Raw genomic sequence first — 25093 nt, 5'->3', positions numbered from 1 at the left:
TTCCCTTGCTTATCAGCTCACACTTTCAGCAACGTGGCACACAAAAGATTTCAAAACCTAAAGGGACAAGAGCAAGTCTGACTAACAGCATACGCTGCTCGATGCCCTGCCACATCAAATTATGGCCCATTACCTATGCTACACCAATCCTTTGTCGCAGTGTCAAGCTTTTCAAAATTTGCTTTTGGGATGCAGGCAACGTTGACAAGGCTGCATTTATTGCTCATCCCTAATTGCCCTGAGGTGGTGTCCCGACCTTCTCCTTAAACTCCCGTCCCTGTGGTAATGATGCTCCTACAATGGCATTAGGTAGGGAATTCCAGGATTTTGACCAAGCAATGATGAAGTGATATGTCCAAGACAAGATGATGTTTGACTTGGAGCAAAACATGTTCCCATGACATGGCTGGCCTTGTCCTTCTCAATGGGAGAGGTCACAGGCTGAGAGGTGCTTACAATATAAGCTTGGTGAGTTCCTGCAGTGCATCCTATAGATCGTACATACGGTAGCCGCAGCGTGCTGGCACTGGAGGGGTGGATATTGAATTCAGTGGCAGAGGTGCCAAATTGCTATCCCCTGGATGGTGTCGAGCGTCTTCAATGTTGCTGCAGCTGCACCATCCAGGCAAGTGGGGAGTATTCCATCGCACTCCTGACATTGAGCTTCAGAGTCAGGAAGTGAGTTACTCATCACAGTGTACCCACCCTGTGCCATGCTCTTGTAGCCATGCTGTTGATCTGGCAGATCTAGGTAAGTTTCTGGTCAGTGGTGGCCACCAGGGGGTTGAAGGTAGGAGACTCGGTGATGGCGGTACTGTTGAAGGATAAGGGGATGTAGTTGAGTTTTTTTTCTTGTAGGACATGGTCATTGCCTGGCATTTATGTAGTGCAAATGTTACCTGCCACTTGTCAGCCGAAATCTGGATGTTGTCCAGGTCCTGCTGTAGGCTGGCACGGACTGCTCCCTTATTGGAGGTGTTGTGGATGGAGCTGAACATTGCAGAATCGTCAGCCCAACTCCTGATCTTGTGACAGAGGGAAGGTCATTGATGAAACAGTTCAAGGTGCTTGGGCCAAGGACACTCTCCTGGGGAATGCTGGCAGCAATGTTCTGGGGCTACAGTGATTGTCCTTTGACAACCATGACCATCTCCCTTGTGTGTTAGGTTGGACTCCAACGACTGGAGGGTTTTTCTAATGACCCCCATTGCCCTGAGTTTTGCTAGTTGAATGCTGCCTTGATGTTCCAGTAGAGACCCAAGAACATTAACATCTATGGGACTGCAGGGGAGGGGTAGCACAGCTCACAATATACTGCTAAAATGGGAACATCAGGGGGTAAATTTGACTCTGGACAATAGTGTAAAAGGCCTGATATTGGCTCAGTCACCCATTAAACCTCTTTTTCTGCTTCTCATTATCGCTGACTTCAATGGACAAAGAAATTATGAAAGGTTTTTATCTGGGAGTGCCGAGCCGATATCCTGCAGTTTACACTTTCATCCAAAGTGAATATTACCCCCCTAGTGTCCGCATCCTCTCCAGCCCTTGAATCGGGCATTTAAACAGCAAGCACTTTGTTCGCAGTGTGTGGACTGAATTACATCAGTAAGTTGTTGGGCTGCTGATGAGGAGGGGAGTTTCATGCCGTCCCACAGATTTGCTCTGTGGGGGTGATGTACATCTCCTGCGGTGTAGGGACTACAGCTGTGGAGGGTGCCACTTTCTATTTTCCCACTTTATTTTATCTCTTTAACCTGGGTAACCCATTGGCCATCACATCTCATTCACACTGGGGCCGAGGGGTGAGGGTGCTGGGGGTGGGGGGGGACGGGGGGTGGGTGCGGAGAGAGAGAGGGGGACGGATAATCAAAGGATTTTCTTGGTAATGTTGCTGGAAGACCCAGGGTTGTGACCAGCCTACACTGCTGAGCAATTAGACAATGGGATCTTTGCATCAAAAAAGACAGGTAAGATCTCATTGAGGAGACACTGCCGCAAATGAGGGTACGGGGCCCAGAAGAGCTGAGGGCCAGGGGCAACATGGGCCAGCCCACACTGTGGTATGTTTGCGAACTAGGTCCGTGTAGCAGAGAAGGTCTCCAGTTGTCCTGGTAAACCCTTGCCACTGGATAAAGGCCTAGCTCTGTCAAGCCCGTGTGGTGGCTGGTGTGCAACAGTCACCACATGTTAAAAAATCCATGCACAGGCATCTTCCACCCCTGGAGTTCAGGACTGGAATATCAGGTCCTTCATTGAAACATCTGTGAACTCATCCCTTTTGGTGTGGAAGCAAGTCACTCTCGTTCAAGAGACCGCCTATGATGATGATGAAGGTTACTGCACAAGATAAAAGTTCACGGGGTTGGGGATAATATATTAGCATTGATAGAGGATTGGCTAACTAACAGAAAACAGAGAGTTGGGATAAATGGTTCATTTTCTGGTTGGCAACCAGTAACTAACAGGGTGCCGCAGGGATCGGTGCTGGGACCCCAACTATTTACAATCTATATTAACAACTTGGAAGAAGGGACTGAGTGTAACATAGCCAAGTTTGCTGACAATACAAAAATGGGAGGAAAAGCAATGTGTGAGGAGGACACAAAAAATCTATAAAAGGACATAGACAGGCTAAGTGAGTGGGCCAAAATTTGGAGTATAATGTTGGAAAGTGCGAGGTGATGCACTTTGGCAGAAAAAAAATCAAAGAGCAAGTTATTATTTAAATGGACAAAGATTGCAAAGTGCTGCAGTACAGTGGGACCTGGGGGTACTTGTACATGAAACACAAAAGGATACTATGCAGGTATATTGGTGCCTATGCTGGCTCTTTGAAAGAGTTATCCAATATGTCGCACTTCCCTGATCTTTCCTCATAGTCCGTAGAAACTTCGAAACAGGGAGGCCGTAATTTCTGGGCCAACAACTCGCTGCGTAAAAATGTTTTTCCTCATGTTGCCTCTGGTACTTTTGCCAATTACCTTAAAGCTCCGTGCTCCCTTAGCACTGTACCTCCTAGATACAGCGACACGAGGGAAGAGAGAAAGGCCTAACAAGGAGTGGGGTAAAGATGAAACACGTTTTTACAGCATTGATCCAGAAACAAATAAATAGTCTCTTAAATGATGTCACAGGCAATTTGTAGTCAATGATTAATGATGCATTTCTGCTCATCCCTTGAAATCTGTCTTTCCTTTGAAGTCTTGCTTCTATCAATTACCCATCTGTCCATTCAGTTTGTAGAGTAGTGGTGCTGAGCTTTCAGGATTGTAATAAACTACAGGATAAAGACCAAAAAAAAATACTTATTTTCCAAAATGTATTCTTAACCTGGGAAAAGAACCAATGCTGCTCGAGAATTTGCAATGATGGAAAAGGCTGTCAAACTCTTTGAAGTATGAACCCATGCTTATTGGATTCTGTAGTCATTGCAGACCACAAACAAGGTTATTATGCGCAGAGGCACTCCGACAGTGTTTAATAGGCAGTGTCAGCCCTGTGGAAAATAGTTTAGGGTCCTCAACCTTTTGTCATCATTTTTGTGTGCGAGATGCTGCCTTTGCAGAATTCTACTAATAAAGTAGGCTAACCTACATACAGCACCTGAAATGCTGGAGTGAAGTATTTCCCCCCCCCCCCCCATCCTGGTGTCACAGGTAATAAAGGATGTGTGATCTCTTTCTCTTCAACAGGAAAAGCTCCAGAGGACGTGGTGCGAAGATACATGCAGAAGGTGAAGAATCCACCAGATGAGGTGAGGGTTACCTATCAAACTATCCCTCAGTCAGAGCACCTCAGAAAGACCAGAAGGTGATAGGTGTCTGTGGCAGTTCACTTCACCTACTCTCTGTCATTATTTCCATCTACACAGCAGGAACTAAAACTGTGCTCATTACAGCTGCAACACTTGAACCAAATGCCACTGTGATTTTATTCTGTCCTTACTTCAAACAACATGACAAATATACTGCTGTTTTATGCTGGATGAATAGAAATCTGGCCTGAACTGAGATTTTTTTTTAACATAAATGAAAAAGGACATGTGTGTTTCTAGGTCAAAACATCTCCGTTTGTTTCTCTCGCTGTGTTTTTCATTGATTCATCATTTGTTCTGGGACTTCTTTGTGTCAAATTTCTCAACTGTCATTGTCTCTGATTCTGAATTACCTTTGTCTGTGATCATGTTCCTATCTGTCTCTGTAAATTATTGGAATAGACTGCATTTTTATAATGTGCTTTCTTACAAACGAATAATAAAGAATATATTTGGTGATGAAACTCTATAATCCCAGCCTCCCCATCCTACCTAATGTTCCTGCCAAAAGAAAGAACGACTTGGATTCACATAGCGCCTTTCACCACCTCAGGGCGTCCCAAATTGCTTTACTTCCAGTGTAGTCACTATAATATATCTTTTTAATTAATACTCGTGTTCAAAACCATTGGTGGCCACAGTTTGGATTTACATCTTCATCGCGGCAGTGTGAAAATTGGGCCAACTCCACATCTTTAATCCACAGACCTCCTCCTTGAAGTTTTTTTGTCATCATTTCATTTGAACCTTACAGGACGTAGTAGAATTCAAAATCATTTTACTGTGGTGTATCATGATAAATTTATTAATATAGAATTCCAAATTACTAACTCATTTTCTACTTGTTTCCAACAACAACTTACATTTCTTTAACCTAGGAAAACATCCCAACGCGCTTCACAGGAGCATAAATAGAAAAGACTGACACCAAGCCAAAGAAAGAGATGTTAGGAGTGGTGATTAAAAACTTGGTCAAAGACGTAGGTTTTAAGAACAGTCTTAAAGGAGGAGAGAGGCAGAGTGGTTTAGGGAGGGAGTTCCACATCTTGGGGCATAGATGGCTGAAGGTACATTCACCAATAGTGGGGCGAAGGGGTGATGGGTGAGTCTTGATGCGGGTTAAAAAAAGGGCAGCAGACTTTTGGATGAACTGAAGTTTATGCGGGGTGGAGTATTCAATGCAATTTTTGCCATTTGATGTCACAATAGAGCTCATTGTGTACAATAATCTGATAATTGTTGGAGCCTATTAGCTAGTCACAACTCATTTGAATTTTAATGTGGAAAAAACATTTAATACTTTTTAGCACATCAAAGAGTTGGCTTTTATCTCTGGAAATGTACTGCCTTAATTACTGTACTTCAAGTCCATGTATTGCTGTGAGAAACCTCAAGCACATTATCATCTCATTTGCAAATTTCCCACATTTTTATTTGATTATTTTGCCACTCTTCATTTCCAGTCTAAGCTTTTCACTCTATTTCTAGCCTTTGCCACAGTTGGTTGCCCAGTGCGTACGTAGGATTTTGGGCATGGCAGTAAGGAACCGCAACTAAGACATTTAAACTGTCGATGTGGCAGTAAGGAGTACAACTGAATCACTTAAACGACGGCTATAATAGCTACTGTACAGTCAGGCATTTTGCTGGTGAATTAAAATTGACATGTTAAATGATTTAGAATTTTGCTTACACCTGAACACAGTAGAATCTATTTTAACACCTCCAATATATCTTCTGCCAGTCCATTGCTTAGTCATGACAATGGCACTGACAACTTTGAATTTCATCAATTAAACAAAGACAGTTGTACACTCAAAATTGGAAAAGCTGGACAGAAAAATGAAGACAGTTTGGGAATGATTGGTAGTGCAGTGGAACATCAGCTATCCAATGAGCAGGTCATAGATACAGGTCAATGGCCTGACACTTAAGATCATTGGCCTAGAAATTGGACCCCGCTTTACAGGTGAAAACGAGTACAATGACTGCCAATTTCAGGGACCAATGTCCTGCACCCCAAGGATGCCCGAAAGACCACCGCCTGATACTGGGTCAGGCTTTTTTTTTCAGGCATTTGAGGTGGCTGCCTAAAACAGGCGTTAGGCCCGTCATTAGCATATGCAAGCGGTCTAATGTCTGTTTAAGGACCTCTCTGGGAAATTGGGCCGCCCTAAGCTCATGTTTTGCTGCCGTTGCTGCAGTCTAGCCCCCCAGCCCCACCCAGCACTTACCTGAAGCTGCTGTCAGCAAGGTAAGAGGTCGGAGATTCGTTCCTGCTGTACAGTGAGCTGCTGGAGCCTGTGAGGCCCGAGTCCCAATTCTGGGTCGGCCACTGGTCCTCCCAATTTGGACCCGCATTGCGGTTGCATCACCACTTTCATGATGGACACCGGTGCCAACGGATTTCAACCTGTCTCTCTTTTGGAGGCAACATTATTTCAGGACGTTGGCCCACTGAGGTGCGGTGAGGGACCTGGTTGACTCATTCTGCCATAAGTACCCTTCCTGTTGTCCAATGCAGAGCAGCATTGCTCGAGTTGTGACGAAGGTCCATTGTCCTGGTTCATGGAGCTTGCAATGTGACGAGTGGCTCCTGCAGGACATGACTGTGATGGGGAGGGAGTGAAATCAAGGATTCTGCAAAGAAAAAATCTGTTTGTGGCTGTTAATGGATTGGTTTTCACTGAACTGCTCGATTGATGTAACATGAATACTGCATGTGTTCTTCATATTAATGCATTAGATTAAGTAACACGGCTGTCGTGTAGAAACAGAGAAAATAGCCTAGAACTCCTGCAATATGTAAAACACAATCAATATATATTTTAAATAAGGATGTTTTTAATAAATGTAGTCACTAACTATGTACAGTACTGGACTAGCAATGCTTCAATGACTCCAATTCCCAGCAGAACAAATTGCAAAACTGAATTCATTCGATCTGGCAATTTGACCATGAAAAAAAACCTGCGAGATTATTGTAATAACTAATCCAGCCAGTACATGACTCCAGTCTGCACTATGAGGTCGACTTCTAATTCCTGCAACACAATTAGGGATAGCAATAAAGGCAGCTCAAGAAGAAATATTCTTTTTAAACTTCTCACCATGATTAACTTCTCATTTATTGCCTCCTCCTTTATTTTCAAAATTATAACAAATTGAAAATATTATGCATCAATTTTTGAATTGATGTTCCTGTAAAACCTTTTGTTCATCAATCTGTTACTAATGCACTTAAGCTTAAGTTCAATCAGCTATTGGTTTCTGTACAATGGGCAGATTCTATAAGGAATTTCAATTAACTCAAATGCAAAGGTAGGTCAATTAAAACCAGGGCATTGTCTCTTTAAAGTGGATAATTAATCTGTTTTTTATATTTAATAGTTACATTTAAGTAATGTATTTATCTTACAGTAGTTGGGATTGTCCTTTGGAAAGTAAGGAAAGTAAGTGTTAGACTTCAACCAGCATTAGCATTCTGCCACTCATTTTTATCACAAAAGGAAAGTGTAGATCATAAAATCATAGAATGATACAGCACAGAAACAGGCCTTTGGCCTATTAGGTCTGTGTCAGTATTTTTCTCTACATGAACCATCTAATCTAGCCCCACACTCCTGCCTGCTCCTCCATATCTTTAATAGTCCTCCTTTTCAAGCAACTATCTGATTCTCTTTTAAAATAATTCATGGATTCTGCTTCAACCACAATTTTTTTTTGAATTCATCTTTTAATTGGATTTATGATTATCTTAAATTGGTGCCCCTTAACCAACAATGTCTCAATCGTTCAGTATTTCGCTCATAAAATTATTTTCCAAACAAACTGATTCCAAATAAAACCTAACGAGAAGCAGTTATGGGCAGCACTTCATGAATACTTTTTTGACACAAGCTCAGATCATTTCTGAATTTTTTTCAGCACTTTCACACTATGAGTGCGGTATTAGCAAGAGGAACATGTTGCTCACCCAGCCCACCAGCACAGTATAACAGAAATGGGGTAAAGTCCAACATTGCCAGGATCCAACATTTGGTGTGAAATTAGACAGGTCGAAAATAGACACCGCTTTCTAAATGGTGTTGTCCCCTGCCCCCACCCACCCCGTCCCCCGCCCCCACCCACCCCAACCCCCTACAATAGGGCGGATGGCACTCAGGCGCACTACAAAGGGAGAGATCCACGTTTGGAGGTTACAGATCTCTGCTTTAGCACCATTCTCCCTGAGTCTGGGTGTTAAATTGCCTTTTGTTCTCATTTTCTTTCCACCTATCCTGAAGATCATGACTGATGCTGTCGTACTCTTCCACGGGTGCCATCAACCCTCTGATACCTCGGGGAAGTTGTCCCTCTTCTTTCTTAGTCCACACTGTAAGTACCCTAACTGTGGGGACATCGCCTCCAGGCCACACACCAACACATTAACTTTGACAGCAGAGGCATCCTGGCTGATTCTTTTCCCTCTCCTTAGCCCCAGGGAGCTGGAGAAACGGTAGAATCACCACTGCTGCCCTGGTTCAGGAGAGTTAACTCAGCATAGCCCGTACATCAAACCAGGGACTTCCCTGGTCTGCTTCGCTTATTACCACTTGCTGCAATTAGTCGAGCCCTTAAGATCATACCTTCGAATGGCCCCAGAACAAATGGAGTCATCTCTTTTACACCTAATTTGAATCAATTATCCTCAATGATGCAGCAGAAGAATGGTATCCGAGGCGATAGGGCCTTGAACAATATAACGTCCTGCTAGACCGGTGCAGGTTACCTGTGTCCTGCTCTGGTTGGCAATAGCTCTGCCTCATTACCGTGGATCTTCATTAATTGAGGAGTTACACCGGCAGTGGTAATAACTAACTAACGAAGAGCTGAATTGCCGAAAGTCAGTGCCGGACTTCGAAAGACTTATCTGTTGAGCAGTGGAGTACAAAGGGCTGTTGTTTCATAAACGAATGAGTGCTGACAGCCCAGAGTTCAACATAGTCAGTATATTATCAATAGAAATATATGCCTTCATTAAATTATTTAAAGTGTTGTAATAAATGATAAATCTGTGTGAAGTTTTAATTAGTTGAAAGGCTTGTTTAATTACCTAGGGACACTGAAGAGCTAAGTTTAGTTTTAGAAGTGCTTTACAATTGTTTTTGGTGACTGAAATCCATTAGCTCCTTAAAAGGTGACCAATGCCCTCTCCCAGTGATTTAATAGCTAAATGCACACATGGCATGACACCATGTTGTACAGATCAAGAGGGTCCCGGGTTCAATCACTGGTCTGTGCTGCGTTATCCAATCTCAGCCAGAGAAGTAGTAGGAGTGCTGCAGTTGGCCTCGGCATCCTTTGGCCTGGACTTAATTGATACAACTGACTGCATCCTGTCCCACACTAATTCCTGTTCACCCATCATCCCCATTCCCACTGACCGAGATTAGCTCCTTGTCTCCCAGTGGCATTGAAATTAAAATCTTCCTCCTTGTCTTCAAATCCCTTCACACCCTCTCTCCTCCATTCTCGCATCTCTTGCCATGCCATTGCGTCCTCCAACTTCGGCCTTTAGTGCGTTTGCACTATTGTTGAAAGATCTTTCAGCCACCACAGCCCTATCTCTAGAATTCTCTCCCTAAACCTCTCTGCCTTTACACTTCTCTCCGTACCTTTGAAAACCTTCTTAAAATCCATCTAGCAGCCTTTTTGTCACAAAGCTTTTTGTCACCTCTCCCCTAACCCTCTCGCCATTGCTTGGCAGCATTTCTTTACTCCCCCCCCATGAAGCACCTTTTCTACATTAATGTTGCTTAACCGTTTGTTTGCATGGGCATTGGCTGAAGATAGCATTGCGTTCAGCTGTGATGCCCGCTCTAGGTTCACACATGAAGCAGGACCACTTAGCTGATACACCAGTGGGCTGGCAGGCCCACCATAGCCACATCTCAGTAATGGGCCTTTACCTTCAGTTAAAGGAAGGGGCAATGAAGTGAGGTGTTTACCGTTAAATGTTTTAACATCTCCTATTTGAGACCATGTGGAAGCTGGTTAGATGGCATCACGTTCTCCATTCTGTGGGCACAATTAACCCATTTCATGCAGAAATTCAAAGAGGCATCACTCAATGGTCATCTGCACTGTTCCACAATCCAGTCTGAGGCATTTAAGGTTCGACCAAGAGTGTTTTATTTATAGCATAAAAAGAGATTTGCCCATTTGAAACCTGGTCCAACAATAGCTGGCATCTGATGAAAATTGCAGTTACAGTTTGATTGAAATATTTCCTATTTTTGACACGGTCTAGTTATGGCCGATAACAATAGCTATTGCTGTAGATAATTCAATCATCATTTAATCAAAATATCCCCCATTTCAGATATGATGCAGTCAGCGGTGATTTCATGACGTGTCGCTGAATCACAGATGAAGTGTGTTAGCAGAAGCCTCAGATTTCTTACAATAGCAAATCTCCACAGAAAACAAGAGGGCGGAGACTGATTTGACTGAATTGGGTCCTTACTCATCTGTAATTGTGCTGTTTTTCTGTTATCAGGATTGCACCATCTGTATGGAAAGGCTGGTTAGCTCGTCAGGCTACGAGGGTGTCCTGAACCTGAAGGGTGTGAAACCGGAACTGGTTGGAAAGCTCAGTAAATGCAGTCACATGTACCACCTCCTGTGTCTCGTGGCCATGTACAACAATGGTAACAAGGTGAGATCAGCCTGTCATCAGGCAACATGGATCCTGAAACATTGGAAGTAACGAATTCACTTCTATTGTTAGCCCTTTTTCTCAATTCGTAATACTTAAAATTATCATCTTCTTTTGCTTCAGTCAAGAACCTCTGTCAAGATCGCTGTTATAAGGGTCCCAAGTTTCGACATGATTTGCTCCTGATTTTTAGGAGCAACTGGTGTAGAACGGAGTATCTTAAAAATCGGAATTCTCGCCATTTAGTTTGCTCCAGTTCTAGTCAGTTAGAACAGTTTCACTTTGGAAAATAATTTTTTTTTCAAAAGGGGGCGTGTCCGGCCACTGATGCCTGTTTTCAAAGTTTCGGCAGTGAAAACTTACTCCAAACTAACTTAGAATGGAGTAAGTGAAGATTTTTGTACGCTCGAAAAAACCTTGTCTACACTTTAGAAAATCAGGCGTAGGGAATGGGGGGGGGGGTTTAAAGGGAAGTTTACAAACATTAAACACTTCCGTTTTACAAATAAAGAGCCATCATCAATAATAAATGATAAAAACATCAATAAATCAACCAATAAATCAATCAAAAAAAATTAATAAATAATTTTTTTTAAAAAATCAATAAATAAAACATTTTCTACTTACCGACTGCAGCACCGGGAGCCCTCCAACAGCGTGCTGGGATACCCCCCCCCCCAGTGTGTCTCTGTCAGTGTCTCTATCTCTCTATCTGTCTGTCTGTGTGTCTCTCATTCTCTGTCTGTCAGTGTCTGTGTTTCTGACAGCGAGGGGAGGGGGAGGAAGGGGGTAGAGGGAGAGAGGTAGGGAGGGAAGGGGGAGGGATGGGGGAGAAGGGGGAGGGGGAGGAGAAGGGGGGGGAAGGAGATGGGGGGGAAAGAAGATAAAGGAGAAGGAGATGGGGAGGGAGGCTGAACAGGCCTGGCCCGTCCCCAGTACCAGATTTACAGGTAGGTGGCGTTGGGTCGGGTCGGGTCGGGGGGGAGGGGTTGGTGGGAGGGAGTTCGGTTCGGTTCGGGTCGGGGGAGGGAGGGAGAGGGAGGTCAGGTCGGGGGGAGGGAGGTCAGGTCGGGGGGAGGGAGGTCAGGTCAGGTCCAGTCGGGGGGCGGGGGGGGAGAAGCGGGAGTCGTGTCGGGTCCAGTCCGGGGGGTCGGTGTCGGTGTCGCGTCCGGGGGCGGGGAGCGGGAGTGAGGTCGGGGTTTGGTCCGGTCCGGGGGGGGGGGGGAAGCGAGAGTCGGGTCGGTGTCGGGTCCGGTCCGGAGGCGGGTGGGGGGGGGGGGGAGCGGGAGTCGGGTCGGGTCCAGTCCGGGGGGTCGGTGTCGGGTCCAGTCCGGGGGCGGGAAGCGGGGGTCGAGTCGGGTCGGGAGGAAGCAGGAGCTGGCCGTGGGAGGAGCCTTATCCACGCAGCCCCAGTGAGGCCATTGGGCCATGGCTAGGGGCTGCGTGCTTCGGCCCCTCCCACACAGTTTTGGGCGCCTGGAGCTACTGAACATGCGCGCCCACTGTAGCGCGCATGTGCAGAGGTCCCGGCACTGTTTTCAGCGCAGGGACCTGGCTCCGCCCCCTACAGCTCTTGCTGCGCTGCGCTGAGGGCCAGAGGACCTGTAGGGAGCTGGAGAATCTGGAAGTTTTTTTTTAGGCGCACTTTGTGGTGCGAAAAACGTGCATTCAGGTCGGGACTGCGCCGCTCTAGGTGCGGCTCGAAACTTGGGCCCATAGAGCTGAGTTCTAACTTTCATCGATAAAAAAACCCCATTATATCCAACAGATACAATGTGCCAAAAAAGACTGATTAAAATAGTATGAAGATATGTGAATTCAAGGAAGATTTGTTGAGTAAACGAGAAACGGGTCGTTTGTGCACATGACATGGTGCAAAGTCATCATTTTATCTAATGTAACATCAATTTCAGTTAATTAGTGGAATAAAAAATATGTGAACGTAAGAAAGTAGTTATGTGAAAAAGCCAGGCAATCCATCCAGCTTGTTCTTCATGGGCACTCATTGGCTGAGAATCAAGCATTCGAGTAATTTTTTTTTAATTCATTAACTTGCAAGGCCAGCATTTATTGCCCATCCCTAATTGCTCTCGTGGTTAGCCTCCTTCTTGACAACTGAATGGCTTGTCAGGCCATTTCAAAGAGCACTTAAGAGTCAACCATGCTGCTCTGTATCTGGAGTCACATGTTTTCTTCCCTAAAGGACATTAGTGAACCAGATGAGTTTTTACGACAATCTGGTAGTTTCATGGGGCTCAATTTTCCCCAATGCCATTTTTTGGCGTATTGCAAGAGTTACGTCTTTTTTTGGCCCCAACTACTACAAAAAAAAAATAACGAGTAAGTTTCCGCGTTCTATTTTTTAAAATTGGCACCGCGCAGCCTGTCCTTTAGCCTCGGGGGGTGGAGCCTAATGTCTGCACCGAAAAAGAGATGCCCACCCCCCCTTCTGCGCATGCGTGAAAATAAAGGACATTTTTGAAGTGACTGCTATGGCTGTGCATGCCCAGTACAGCTCCCGGCCTGCATTCGACCATTTTTAAAGAGCCAGTTGGGTGTGAGACTTTTAATTCTCATTGGAAAAATCGGAGCTGCAGTACAAGATGCAACACAGCTCAAGGACCAAGAATTTCTTACAGGATGAAGTGGAGGCACCAGTTACTGTGATTGAGGCCAGATGGCACGAGCTGGACACCAGCAGAGGTCATATAAAAGTTTCACCAAAACAAATGAAGAAACGCTGGAACCAACTTGCAGAAGATTACTGTGCAATGGTGATCATACTGAGGTCTGAAGACCAGTGCAAAAAGAAATGGCAGGACCTTGGTCAAGTAGTTAGTGTAAGTAATATTTTCAGTTATTCACTGGAATTGCAATTGTAAATGTGACCAGCTGTGTATGTCCCACCCAGCAGAAAGACACCCTCTCTAAAAAGTTATATTTTCATATTTGCAGAGGAAGGTGACACACAACAAAAGAGAGAGAACTCGAACAGGAGGAGGCCCGGAAAATCTGCAGCCACTGACACCCTTGGAAGAGAGGGTCGCTGCTTTGATGGGTCCTGCCTGGAGAAAAGCAACCACCACTGCACAAGCTGGGCCCACACTCGAGGGAGAGGGGAAGTTCTGAAAATTCCACAGTCTGGCTTTGCTAAATGTTAAGTACTGCGCGGGCTAGCCATGCTTCGGTTCATGGGGATGTCTCTGTCAGCTACGCTTCAGTTGATGCAATGTGCTATCATTCATCGTGGTCCTTCAAATGAGCCAGCTGCCTGCGCTGTGTGAGCCTACTCATGCCACCCACCCTTCCCCTTCCTCTGCTGCTAACCATTTCTTTGTTCTGTTATATTTTGCAGAACTTGAGGCCAACCCTGACGATGCAGAAGCCAATGCAGAAGAAGATTCAGATGCGGACGAGCCTGAAGAGAGCATCTTCCAATCCCACCTTCCAGATCAAGAGCATGGGGGTGAGGGGGAGGGGTCGGTGATGGATGAAGCCCCCACCATTGTACTCACTCTGCAGGAGGTACAGGTGCCGCCCATTGACATGTAAGCCCCTTTCCTGAGTGGCACGAGTCTTGGGACATTCCATGGTTTCCCACAGTCCGAGGCTGCAGTTTCCAGTGGGATGCAGCGAGGCACACCCAGGGCCCCACCGTCCGAGGCTGCGGGTCCCAGTGGGATGCAGCGAACACACCCAGGGTGAGGAGGGGAAGGAGAGCTCGACAGCGCTCTTCTGAGGTGCAGGATCTAACAGATGTGGTTCAGATGATGGCAATGAGTGCGGAGAGCATTGACCTTACCCGATCACTCCTGGACACCATCAGTGGGGTGGGTGATGAGGTATCGGGACTGTCAGGAGAAGTAACAACACTCACGAGAAATGGGAACACTATCTGGGCACATGAGGGAGGGAATGTTGCAGGTAGTTGACACACTGTTGGTGAACATGAGAGAGGGTTAAAGAGGAAATTAATGCAATAGTTAGGAAGGACATTAGCTTGGATGATGTGGAATCTATATGGGTAGAGCTGCAGAACACCAAAGGGCAAAAAACGTTAGTGAGAGTTGTGTACAGACCTCCAAACAGTAGTAGTGATGTTGGGGAGGGAATCAAGCAGGAAATTAGGGGTGCATGCAACAAAGGTGCAGCAGTTATCATGGGTAACTTTAATATGCATACAGATTGGGCTAACCAAACTGGAAGCAATACGATGGAGGAAGATTTCCTGGAGTGCATAAGGGATGGTTTTCCAGACCAACTTAAGGGGTTGACAGTGGATGGGCAATGGCAGACATTTAGAGACCGCATGGATGAACTACAACAATTGTACATCCCTGTCTGGCGTAAAAATAAAAAAGGGAAGGTGGCTCAACCGTGGCTATCAAGGGAAATCATATTAAAGCCAAGGAAGTGGCAAACAAATTGGCCAGAAATAGCAGCGAACCCGGAAATTGAGAGAAATTTAGAACTCAGCAGAGGAGAACAAAGGGTTTGATTAGGGCAGGGAAAATAGAGTACGAGAGGAAGCTTGCAGGGAACATTAAAATGGACTGCAAAAGCTTCTATAGATATGTAAAGAGAAAAAGGTTAGGAAAGACAAACTTAGGCCCCCTGCAGTCAGAATCAGGAGAAGTCATAATGGGGAACAAAGAAATGGCAGACCAATTGAACAAGTACTTTGGTTCAGTATTCACTAAGGAGGACACAAACAACCTTCCGGATATAAAAGGGGTCAGAGGGTCTAGTAAGAAGGAGGAACTGAGGGAAATCCTTATTAGTCGGGAAATTGTGTTGGGGAAATTGATGGGATTGAAGGCTGATAAATCCCCAGGGCCTGATGGACTGCATCACAGAGTACTTAAGGAGGTGGCCTTGGAAATAGCGGATGCATTGACCGTCATTTTCCAACATTCCATAGACTCTGGATCAGTTCCTATGGAGTGGAGGGTAGCCAATGTAACCCCCACTTTTTAAAAAAGGAGGGAGAGAGAAATCACGGAATTATAGACCGGTTAGCCTGACATCAGTAATGGGTAAAATGATGGAATCAATTATTAAGGATGTCATAGCAGCGCATTTGGAAAGAGGTGACATGATAGGTCCAAGTCAGCATGGATTTGTGAAAGGGAAATCATGCTTGACAAATCTTCTGGAATTTTTTGAGGATGTTTCCAGTAGAGTGGACAAGGGAGAACCAGTTGATGTGGTGTATTTGGACTTTCAGAAGGCTTTCGACAAGGTCCCACACAAGAGATTAATGTGCAAAGTTAAAGCACATGGGATTGGGGGTAGTGTGCTGATGTGGATTGAGAACTGGTTGGCAGACAAGAAGCAAAGAGTAGGAGTAAATGGGTACTTTTCAGAATGGCAGGCAGTGACTAGTGGGGTACCGCAAGGTTCTGTGCTGGGGCCCCAGCTGTTTACATTGTACATTAATGATTTAGACGAGGGGATTAAATGTAGTATCTCCAAATTTGCGGATGACACTAAGTTGGGTGGCAGTGTGAGCTGCGAGGAGGATGCTATGAGGCTGCAGAGTGACTTGGATAGGTTAGGTGAGTGGGCAAATGCATGGCAGATGAAGTATAATGTGGATAAATGTGAGGTTATCCACTTTGGTGGTAAAAACAGAGAGACAGACTATTATCTGAATGGTAACAGATTAGGAAAAGGGGAGGTGCAACGAGACCTGGGTGTCATGGTACGTCAGTCATTGAAGGTTGGCATGCAGGTACAGCAGGCGGTTAAAAAAGCAAATGGCATGTTGGCCTTCATAGCGAGGGGATTTGAGTACAGGGGCAGGGAGGTATTACTACAGTTGTACAGGGCCTTGCTGAGGCCACACTTGGAGTATTGTGTACAGTTTTGGTCTCCTAACTTGAGGAAGGACATTCTTGCTATTGAGGGAGTGCAGCGAAGGTTCACCAGACTGATTCCCGGGATGGCGGGACTGACATATCAAGAAAGACTGGATCAACTGGGCATGTATTCACTGGAGTTCAGAAGAATGAGATGTGATCTCATAGAAACGTTTAAAATTCTGACGGGTTTAGACAAGTTAGATGCAGGAAGAATGTTCCCAATGTTGGAGAAGTCCAGAACCAGGGGTCACAGTCTAAGGATAAGGGGTAAGCCATTTAGGACCGAGATGAGGAGAAACTTCTTCACCCAGAGAGTGGTGAACCTGTGGAATTCTCTACCACAGAAAGTTGTTGAGGCCAATTCACTAAACATATTCAAAAAGGAGTTAGATGTAGTCCTTACTACGAGCGGGATCAAGGGGTATGGCGAGAAAGCAGGAAGGGGGTACTGAAGTTGCATGTTCAGCCATGAACTCATTGAATGGCGGTGCAGACTCGAAGGGCCGAATGCCCTACTCCTGCACCTATTTTCTATGTTTCTATGAATGTCGCAGCTAGTTGAAACACTTGGTGAACATCAGGGAGGGAATGTTGGAGGTAGTTGAAACACTTGGTGAACATGATGGAGGGAATGTCGCAGGTAGTTGAAATACTTGGTGAACATGAGGGAGGGAATGTTGGAGGTAGTTGAGACACTGTCAGGGCACCTGAGGGAGGGAATGTTGCAGTTAGTTGACACACTTGGTGAACATGAGGGAGGGAATGTTGGAGGTAGTTGAGACACTGTCAGTGCACACGAGGGAGGAAATGTCGGAGTTAGCTGCTGCAATAAGGGAACACGCCCAGACCTCGCGCCCATTGACAAAATCAACTGCCACTTCCACTCCAATCCCGAGACCAGCCTCTGAAGAGACCCAGGCCAGGCCTTCCACATTACTGCCGCCCTCCCTTCCACCACTGCCCCACCCCCCCATTAAGAAGTGCGCATTACCCGAGATGTTCAAAAAAATAAGCTTGGTACCAACCTGAGAAACGCTGCGCCAACTACTGTGGGCAGGGGTGGAGTCAACAAGACCAAGCATAGTGGTGGTCTTAGAATAAGGTGGAGGAGAGATGGGTGCAGCCTTTCTTTGCTGCTGTTGTTGTTCTTATTATTGTTGTTACTGTTATAACTGTTCTCAAATTAAAAGTTTTTTGTAAGTTATGTAAATTTACAAGTTTAAAAGTTTGTAAGTGATCTTCAGGAATACTTCAGGAAGTGATACAGGAATATTTTTATTTAAGTTAAGTACAAACAAGTGTTTGTTAAAATTTGAATAAAATATATTTTAAATTATAAATGAATCATTTCCATTATTTCTTTCATTATTGACACAACTTTTTGAGCTAAAGAAGAATCATTTCTATTATTTTTTTCCATTAACGCAACACAACATTACAGAACAGGTCCAAACAGTAAACATGGTCCATGTGGAATAATTGCCGCTGAGCCTTCAGGCAGCAAAGCGTTCACGGATGAGCTGCTGGCACAAAGCTCGAGCAATCATTAAAGGGGCATGACGGCCCGCCCTCTTCCGCCGTCGTGCTCCAGGTTCAGGTAGTTGCATGGCTTCCTCGTCCTTCTCCTCCTCCTCCGTCACCTGCATCTTCCTCCTCATCATCAGCCACTCTCACTTCAGGTGAATCTTCTACTAGCAGCTGCTGCTGCCTCATGATGGCTAAGTTATGCAGCATGCAGCACACAACAGTGAACTGACCGACAATCTCAGGGGAGTATTGCAAGTAGCCTCCGGAATGGTCCAGGCATCAGCAACGCTGTTTCAAGATGCCAACGGTCCTCTTTATTGTGCTGCACAACGCAATATGCAACGTTGTATTCTCGGTCAGCTTCCGTCCGGGTTACGCGTAGGGGTGTCATGAGCCAGGTAGCGAGGCCGTACCCTTTGTTTCCCAGCAGCCAGTTCTGCCCTTCTGGCTGCTGCTGAAACATGGCTCTCGTATAGGATGAACACATCATGGGTGCTCCCAGGGTATCTTGCATCAACTGACATGATGCGATGCATGTCGTCGCACATGAGCTGCACATTAACAGAGTGGAAGCCTTTTCTGTTCCTGTATATCTTGGAATCCTCCAAAGGTGCTCGCAAGGCAATGTGGGTACAATCAATGCAGCCCTGTACCTTTGGGAAGCCAGCAATCCTGGAGAAGCCCACAGCCCTTTCATGCATTGCCTGGGTGGTCATGGGGAACTTTATGTAGTCATTCCTCTGGGCATATATTGCAGCAGTCACCTGCTGAATGCAGATATGTGTTGCATGTTGAGAAATGGCATACACATCCCCAGTTGTGGCCTGGAATGATCCAGATGCATAGAATGAAAGTGCAGCTGCAACCTTTACTTCAACTGACAAAGCAGTCCTCCTGATGCTTCGAGGTTGCAGGTCTGCTTTTATTAACTCACAGATCTCGGTTACAACTTCTTTGTGGAAATGCAGCCTTCTCACACAGTCTGCATCACTCAGGTGCAGGTATGAACGCCTGTCTCGACGGGTAAGGCCTCTTGCCCATCATCCTACGTGCTCTGAGGTTCCTCATGTGATGACGTCGCATCAATTGTCTCCTCCGCAGCACCATCATGCAGAAGGCTTGCACGTGGTATGGCATTGTCAATATTGCCCCCATGATTAAATTGTACCTTTGCAAGAAACTCAAAATAGCAGAACATGCTTCTCTGTTCTCTCTCTCCCCAAAGTCGACGCCCTAGAATGGACCACACCCAGGTCTGCGCATGCTTAGAACGGGAAGCTAGGCTTTCAAATGAGGACATTTGGGGCAACGAAGTCTGATGCAATTCTTTAATTTTAGATCGTTTTCAAAGTACCACCCCGCCACCGACCGAAAGTCTCCTCACCGGGCTCCAGGGTTGGCCGGCAGAATTGCTCCCTCGCCCGGAAACAGGGGCTCGGTAAACACCCATCCAACCCCCGCCATGCTTCTTTTGATGCTGCTGCGTAGTCTAAGGGTTCTCATCCCTTCAGGTCAGCTTCCACACAGCCCCACCCCTCCCCGGGCTTCTTCTGAAGCTGAGCTCCGAACCCCTGTATCCGGGCAAGGGACTGATTCTGCCGGCCGACGCTCCGACCCTCGAGCCCAGTGAGGAGACATTCGGTGGTGGCGTGGTACTTTGAAAAAAATCCAAAATTAAAGAATTGCATTAGACTTCCATTTTCTGCTTTTCTGCTTCTTAAGTGCCCAGAAGGTTTTTTGAGAGTGGTCACATATACCGTCCTAGGAAAAATGTAAGTTGGCCAAACTTGCATAAATGTGAAAAACTGGCACAGACATCAGGTAATGCCCCCATATGCAAAAAAAAAAGGAACCTAAAAAAAATTGTAACTAACTGAGTTACGTTGGCGCACAATGTTTGGGAAACTTGGATATTTTAATTTAGGCCAAAAAAATCAGCGCAAATCACTGGGGAAAATTGAGCCCATGGTCACCACTGATACTAACTCTTTATTTAATTAACTGAATTTAAATTCCCCAGCTGCCATGGTGGGATTTCAACTTGTATCTCCGGATCATTAGTCCACTAACATAACCACTATGCCATTATTCTGTGTGAGAGATATAACTGGTCATTAAGTAAAAGTAAATTTGTGCTGTCTACAATTGGCTCAATTTGACTGAAATAATCTAGAGAAAAATAGATAGCTGGGAATGCTCACTGCAGAATAGAAACATAGAAAATAGGTGCAGGAGTAGGCCATTCAGCCCTTCGAGCCTGCACCACCATTCAATATGATCATGGCTGATCATGCAACTTCAGTACCCCATTCCTGCTTTCTCTCCATACCCCTTGATCCCTTTAGCCGTAAAGGCCACATCTAACTCCCTTTTGAATATATCTAATGAACTGGCCTCAACAACTTTATGTGGTAGAGAATTCCACAGGTTCACAATTCTCTGAGTGACGAAGTTTCTCCTCATCTCGGTCCTAAATGGCCTATCCCTTATCCTTAGACTGTGACCCCTGGTTCTGGACTTTCCCAACATCGGGAACATTCTTCCTGCATTTAACCTGTCCAATCCCATCAGAACTTTATCTGTTTCTATGAGATCCCCTCTCATTCTTCTAAATTCCAGTGAATATAAGCTGTGTCGATCCAGTCTTTCTTCATATGTCAGTCCTGCCATCCCTGGAATCAGTCTGGTGAACCTTTGCTGCACTCTCTCAATAGCAAGAATGTCCTTCCTCAGATTAGGAGACCAAAAGTGTACACAGAATAGGTTTATCAGATGGCATCGTGAACTACAAGGTGGAAATTGAACAGTTCACAACCATCACCTGGACTTCTGATATAATTGTTCAATTGCAGCCATTTTCTAAATTATTGTAACAAATAGTTCCTGTGAATTTTGGGTCCTTTTTCTTTCTGATATCAAAGGGTCTCATGGTGGAGACCAGTGACCAGGGCAGTCTATGTAATTGCTGCAATCTGTCCTTCACCTTGAAGAGTTATCATCATCATAGGCTCTCGTATCGAAGATGACTTTCTTCCATGCCAAACAGGGATGAGTTCAGAGGTGTTTCAATGAAGGACCAAATATGCAGGTCCCGAACTATATCCTGAAGAGTGGAAGATGCCTGTACGTGGATTTTTTTAATGGGTGGTGGCCGTTGCACACCAGCCACAACACGGGCTTGACAGAGCTAGGTCTTGGTCCAGTGGCAAGGGTTAACCAAGATGACTGGAGACCAGCTCTGCTGCACACACATATCGCAGTGTGGGCTGGCCCATGATGCCCCTGGGCCCATGCCTCTTTGGGGCCAGAAGAGGCATGAAGAGTTAACATATGTGTTATAACAACTATAGGTGATAATCCATCATTGATTACTACAAAATATACACGCAGTTTTTTTTTTTTAAAGAGTTTTATTCAGTTCCTTTGTCTCCAGTCATTGTCCCACTTCTCTTGGTTCTCCCACATTGACACTTGGGCTTGGTAACTGATCTCCTAACAGCTCCGTGACTTGCTGCCCTTGAGCTAGTTGCTAACCAGTGCCTGTGAGTGGCATGGATTGGTTGACTTATCTCCTGATTCTCACTCTACGGTCAGATTTTGCTCAGTCCCATTAACTCAAAATGTTCAAAGCATGTTGTTGAGCCTCTGGTGTTCAATATATTGTAGAATGGTGACCATGTTAGGGCTAGAATTTCCAAAAAATCTTCCACCGCCGGATTGCCGCCCAAAATACCGCTAAGATTTTAAAATTACCACGGGCGAAAAATTACACAAAAAAAGGAAAAATTCCGCCCGGCAGAAAAAATGGACCTTCTCGGCGGAAAACGCGATCCTGGGCCGATTGGGCAGAACTTAATCTAATTGGGCAGTAATGACTAAAATTTAGACCGAGGCTGCGGATTGGGCCTAGGAGGGGGGGAAACACTCAAAATTTTATATTTTTTAACAACAATACATTCTCAGGACCCTTTTGCACATAATCGCTGAAAAAGAAAGTAAAAGAAAATTTTAACGTACCTTTTTTTGCAGGGCATCATACCTACCGCCCAACTCTGGCTGGTTTCTTTTTTTTTAAACTTACCTACAGGTCACCTCTGGGACAAAACTTGGGCAGTGGCGGTTTTTGGACGGTGCTCGCCGACAGTCCGCTCCCCAGCAGTATTTCGAAACTGCCAGCAGAACTGTTTTCTGAAATTTCCGGCAGGTGGTTTTCCGACCAATGTCGCCGAGATACCGGGTGGAGATTGCCCAGCCCCATGATGCTATCGGATTGTTGTAAAATCTGGTTCACTAATGTCCTTTAGGGAAGGAAATCTTATGTGGTCCTTACCTGGTCGGGACTATATGTGACTCCAGACCCACAGCAATGTGGTTAACTCTTAACTGCCCTCTACGGCTCAAGAAAGACGGCTCACCATCACCTTCTGAAGGGCAATTAGGGAGGGGCAATAAATGCCGGCCTTGCCAGCGACGCCCACATCCCTTGAGCAAATAAAAAAAGAACAAATGTAGCTCAATGGAGGGATTCAGGCAACTGAAGCTGGACAATGGAGTGCCAGGTTTCAAGTTTTTGAATTGGTTCTCGGGATATGGATGACGCTGGTAGAGCTGCATTTATTGCTCATTCCTAGGTTGTGGGCCTTCTCCTTACTGCTTCAGTTCATATGGTGATAACACTCCCACATTAGTGCTAAGTAGGGAATTCTAGGATGGCACAATATGTTCAAATCAGGATGGCGTGTAACTTGGAGGGGAACTTGGCGGTCATGGTGTTTCTAAGACATCGCTGTCCTTGTTCCTCCTTGTGGTTGAGGTCAAGGGGGAAGGATGTCCTGTTGAAGTAATCTTACAGCAATGCATCCTGAAGCCACAGTGCAGCTGTGCTACATAGAAACATAGAAAATAGGTGCAGGATTAGGCCATTCAGCCCTTCAAGCCTGCACCACTATTCAATAAGATCATGGCTGATCATTCACCTCAGTACCCCTTTCCTACTTTCTCTCCATATCCCTTGATCCCTTTAGTCGTAAGGGCCATATCTAACTCCCTCTTGAATATATCCAATGAACTGGCATCAACAACTCTCTGCGGTAGGGAATTCCACAGGTTAACAACTCTCTGAGTGAAGAAGTTTCTCCTCCTCTCAGTCCTAAATAGCCAGAGCAGCCATGATCTTGTTGAATGGCGGAGCAGGCTCGAGGGGCTAGATAGCCTACTCCTGTTCCTAATTCTTATGTTCTTACCCCTTATCCTTAGACTGTGTCCCCTGGTTCTGGTCTTTCCCAACATCGGGAACATTCTTCTTGCATCTAACCTGCCCAGTCCTGTCAGAATTTTATATGTTTCTATGAGATCCCCTCTCATCCTTCTAAACTCCAGTGAATACAGGCCCAGTCGATCCAGTCTCTCCTCATATGTCAGTCCTGCCATTCCAGGAATCAGTCTGGTTAACCTTCGCTGCACTCCCTTAATAGCAAGAACGTCCTTCCTCAGATTAGGAGACCAAAACTGAACACAATATTCCAGGTGAGGCCTCACCAAGGCCCTGTACAACTGCAATAAGAGGTCCCTGTTCCTATACTCAAATCCCCTAGCTATGAAGGCCAACATACCATTTGTCTTCTTGACCGCCTGCTGTACCTGCATGCCAACCTTCAATGACTGATGTACCATGACAACCAGGTTTGCTGCACCTCCCCTTTTCCTAATCTGCCGCCATTCAGATAATATTCTGCCTTCATGTTTTTGCCACCAAAGTGGATAACCTCACATTTATCCACATTATACTGCATCTGCCATGTGATTGCCCACTCACCTAACCTGTCCAAGTCACCCTGCAGCCTCTTAGCGTCCTCCTCACAGCTCACACTGCCATCCAGCTTAGTGTCATCTGCAAACTTGGAGATATTACACTCAATTCCTTCATCGAAATCATTAATGTATATTGTAAATAGCTGGGGTCTCCCAGCACTGAGCCCTGCGGCACCCCACTAGTCACCGTCTGCCATTTTGAGCAGGGGGATATTGAATCCAGTAGCAGGGGCCCGCTGTGTCCTGGATGGTGCTAAGCCTCTTCAGTGTTATTGTGGGTGCACTCAACCAGGCAAGTGGTGATTATTCCATCACACCCCTGACATAAGGCTTGGAGGTGGTGGAGAAGCCTTGAAGCATCAGGAGGTGATCCACACACTGCCGAGCATCCAGCCTCTGCCCAGCTCTTGTGGCCACAGTGTTGATGTGGCTGGTCCAATTCAGCTTCTGGTCAGTGCTGACCCCAAGATGTTGATGGTGGGGGACTTGGCAATTGTGGTACCATTGAACGTCAGGTGAGGTGGCTGGCCTTTTTCTTGTTCGAGATGCTAAACTAATGAGAATAATTACTTCTACTTTCAGCAAAATACTAGGATATGTTCAATGTAGGACCTTGGCTTTAACGATTCATCATTTGTCATGCTGCAGGCTTAATACATCTGGCCTGTTCATTGTATTCATGTAAACGCTCCTGCTGCAGCACTCGGTGTTTAGTCGCCCTGAAATTTTAGTTTATCTCACTTTTGCTTGGCAGTTGACTGAAGTACATTTAGAATATTAATATGTTTCTTCAGTCACATCTGTTTGAGATGCATCTGTACAAAGAATATCAGAGATTTGAAATATCCTCCAAGGCACAGAAAAAAAAGCATTTTGTTGAAACCTAAATATAGGTTTGTGCTGGTAAAAGGCTAAAGGAGGTTACGTACCGAAGCAGAATGCAAATCATGCAGGTGTCTTTCTGCTGTGTTGGATTCAGAAGGCCTCTTCTTCAGTGCATATGTGAGACTAGGTGCTTAGGGATTCATTTGACCTGTGAGCATGTCTTTGATGATTTGTAATTAGCATTACAGAGAGGTGTAGGCTAGTTGGCATGTGTGAGGGGTAGAATGCAGGTCTAACCTCTTGAGTTCTCGTGTGCTATCTAGACGGTGCCCAACGCTGCTTTTATACTGCCGTGTTCGACATCAACGTGCAGGGGTCACGCAGCTGGCTCCCACCCCAAAATAAACTTAAAACTAAAGCAAAATGCCGGAAATCTGAAATGAAAACAGAAAATGCAGGAAACCCTCAGCGTGTCAGGGAGCATCTGCGGAGAGAGAAACAGAGTTAACCTTTCAGGTCGATGACCTTTCATCAGAACTGGACGAGTGT

At 45.5% G+C, this 25093-nt stretch overlaps 1 protein-coding gene across 2 annotated transcripts in view; it reads left to right on the top strand.

Annotated features, from left to right (window-relative positions):
• Window positions 1-25093, top strand: part of dtx1 (deltex 1, E3 ubiquitin ligase) — a 330151-nt gene that overhangs the window by 281029 nt on the left and 24029 nt on the right. For both annotated transcript variants that reach the window (XM_070887889.1, XM_070887890.1), the window contains exons 5-6: window positions 3696-3757; window positions 10359-10517. In XM_070887889.1, the coding sequence (XP_070743990.1) occupies window positions 3696-3757; window positions 10359-10517 (221 nt within the window). The remainder of the gene's footprint in view (window positions 1-3695; window positions 3758-10358; window positions 10518-25093) is intronic.

This window comes from Pristiophorus japonicus, chromosome 8 (assembly GCF_044704955.1).
Source record: "Pristiophorus japonicus isolate sPriJap1 chromosome 8, sPriJap1.hap1, whole genome shotgun sequence".
NCBI lineage: Eukaryota > Metazoa > Chordata > Chondrichthyes > Pristiophoridae > Pristiophorus > Pristiophorus japonicus.
The sequence above is the reverse complement of the archived record's forward strand: the minus strand, read 5'-3'. Positions and strand labels throughout refer to the sequence as shown.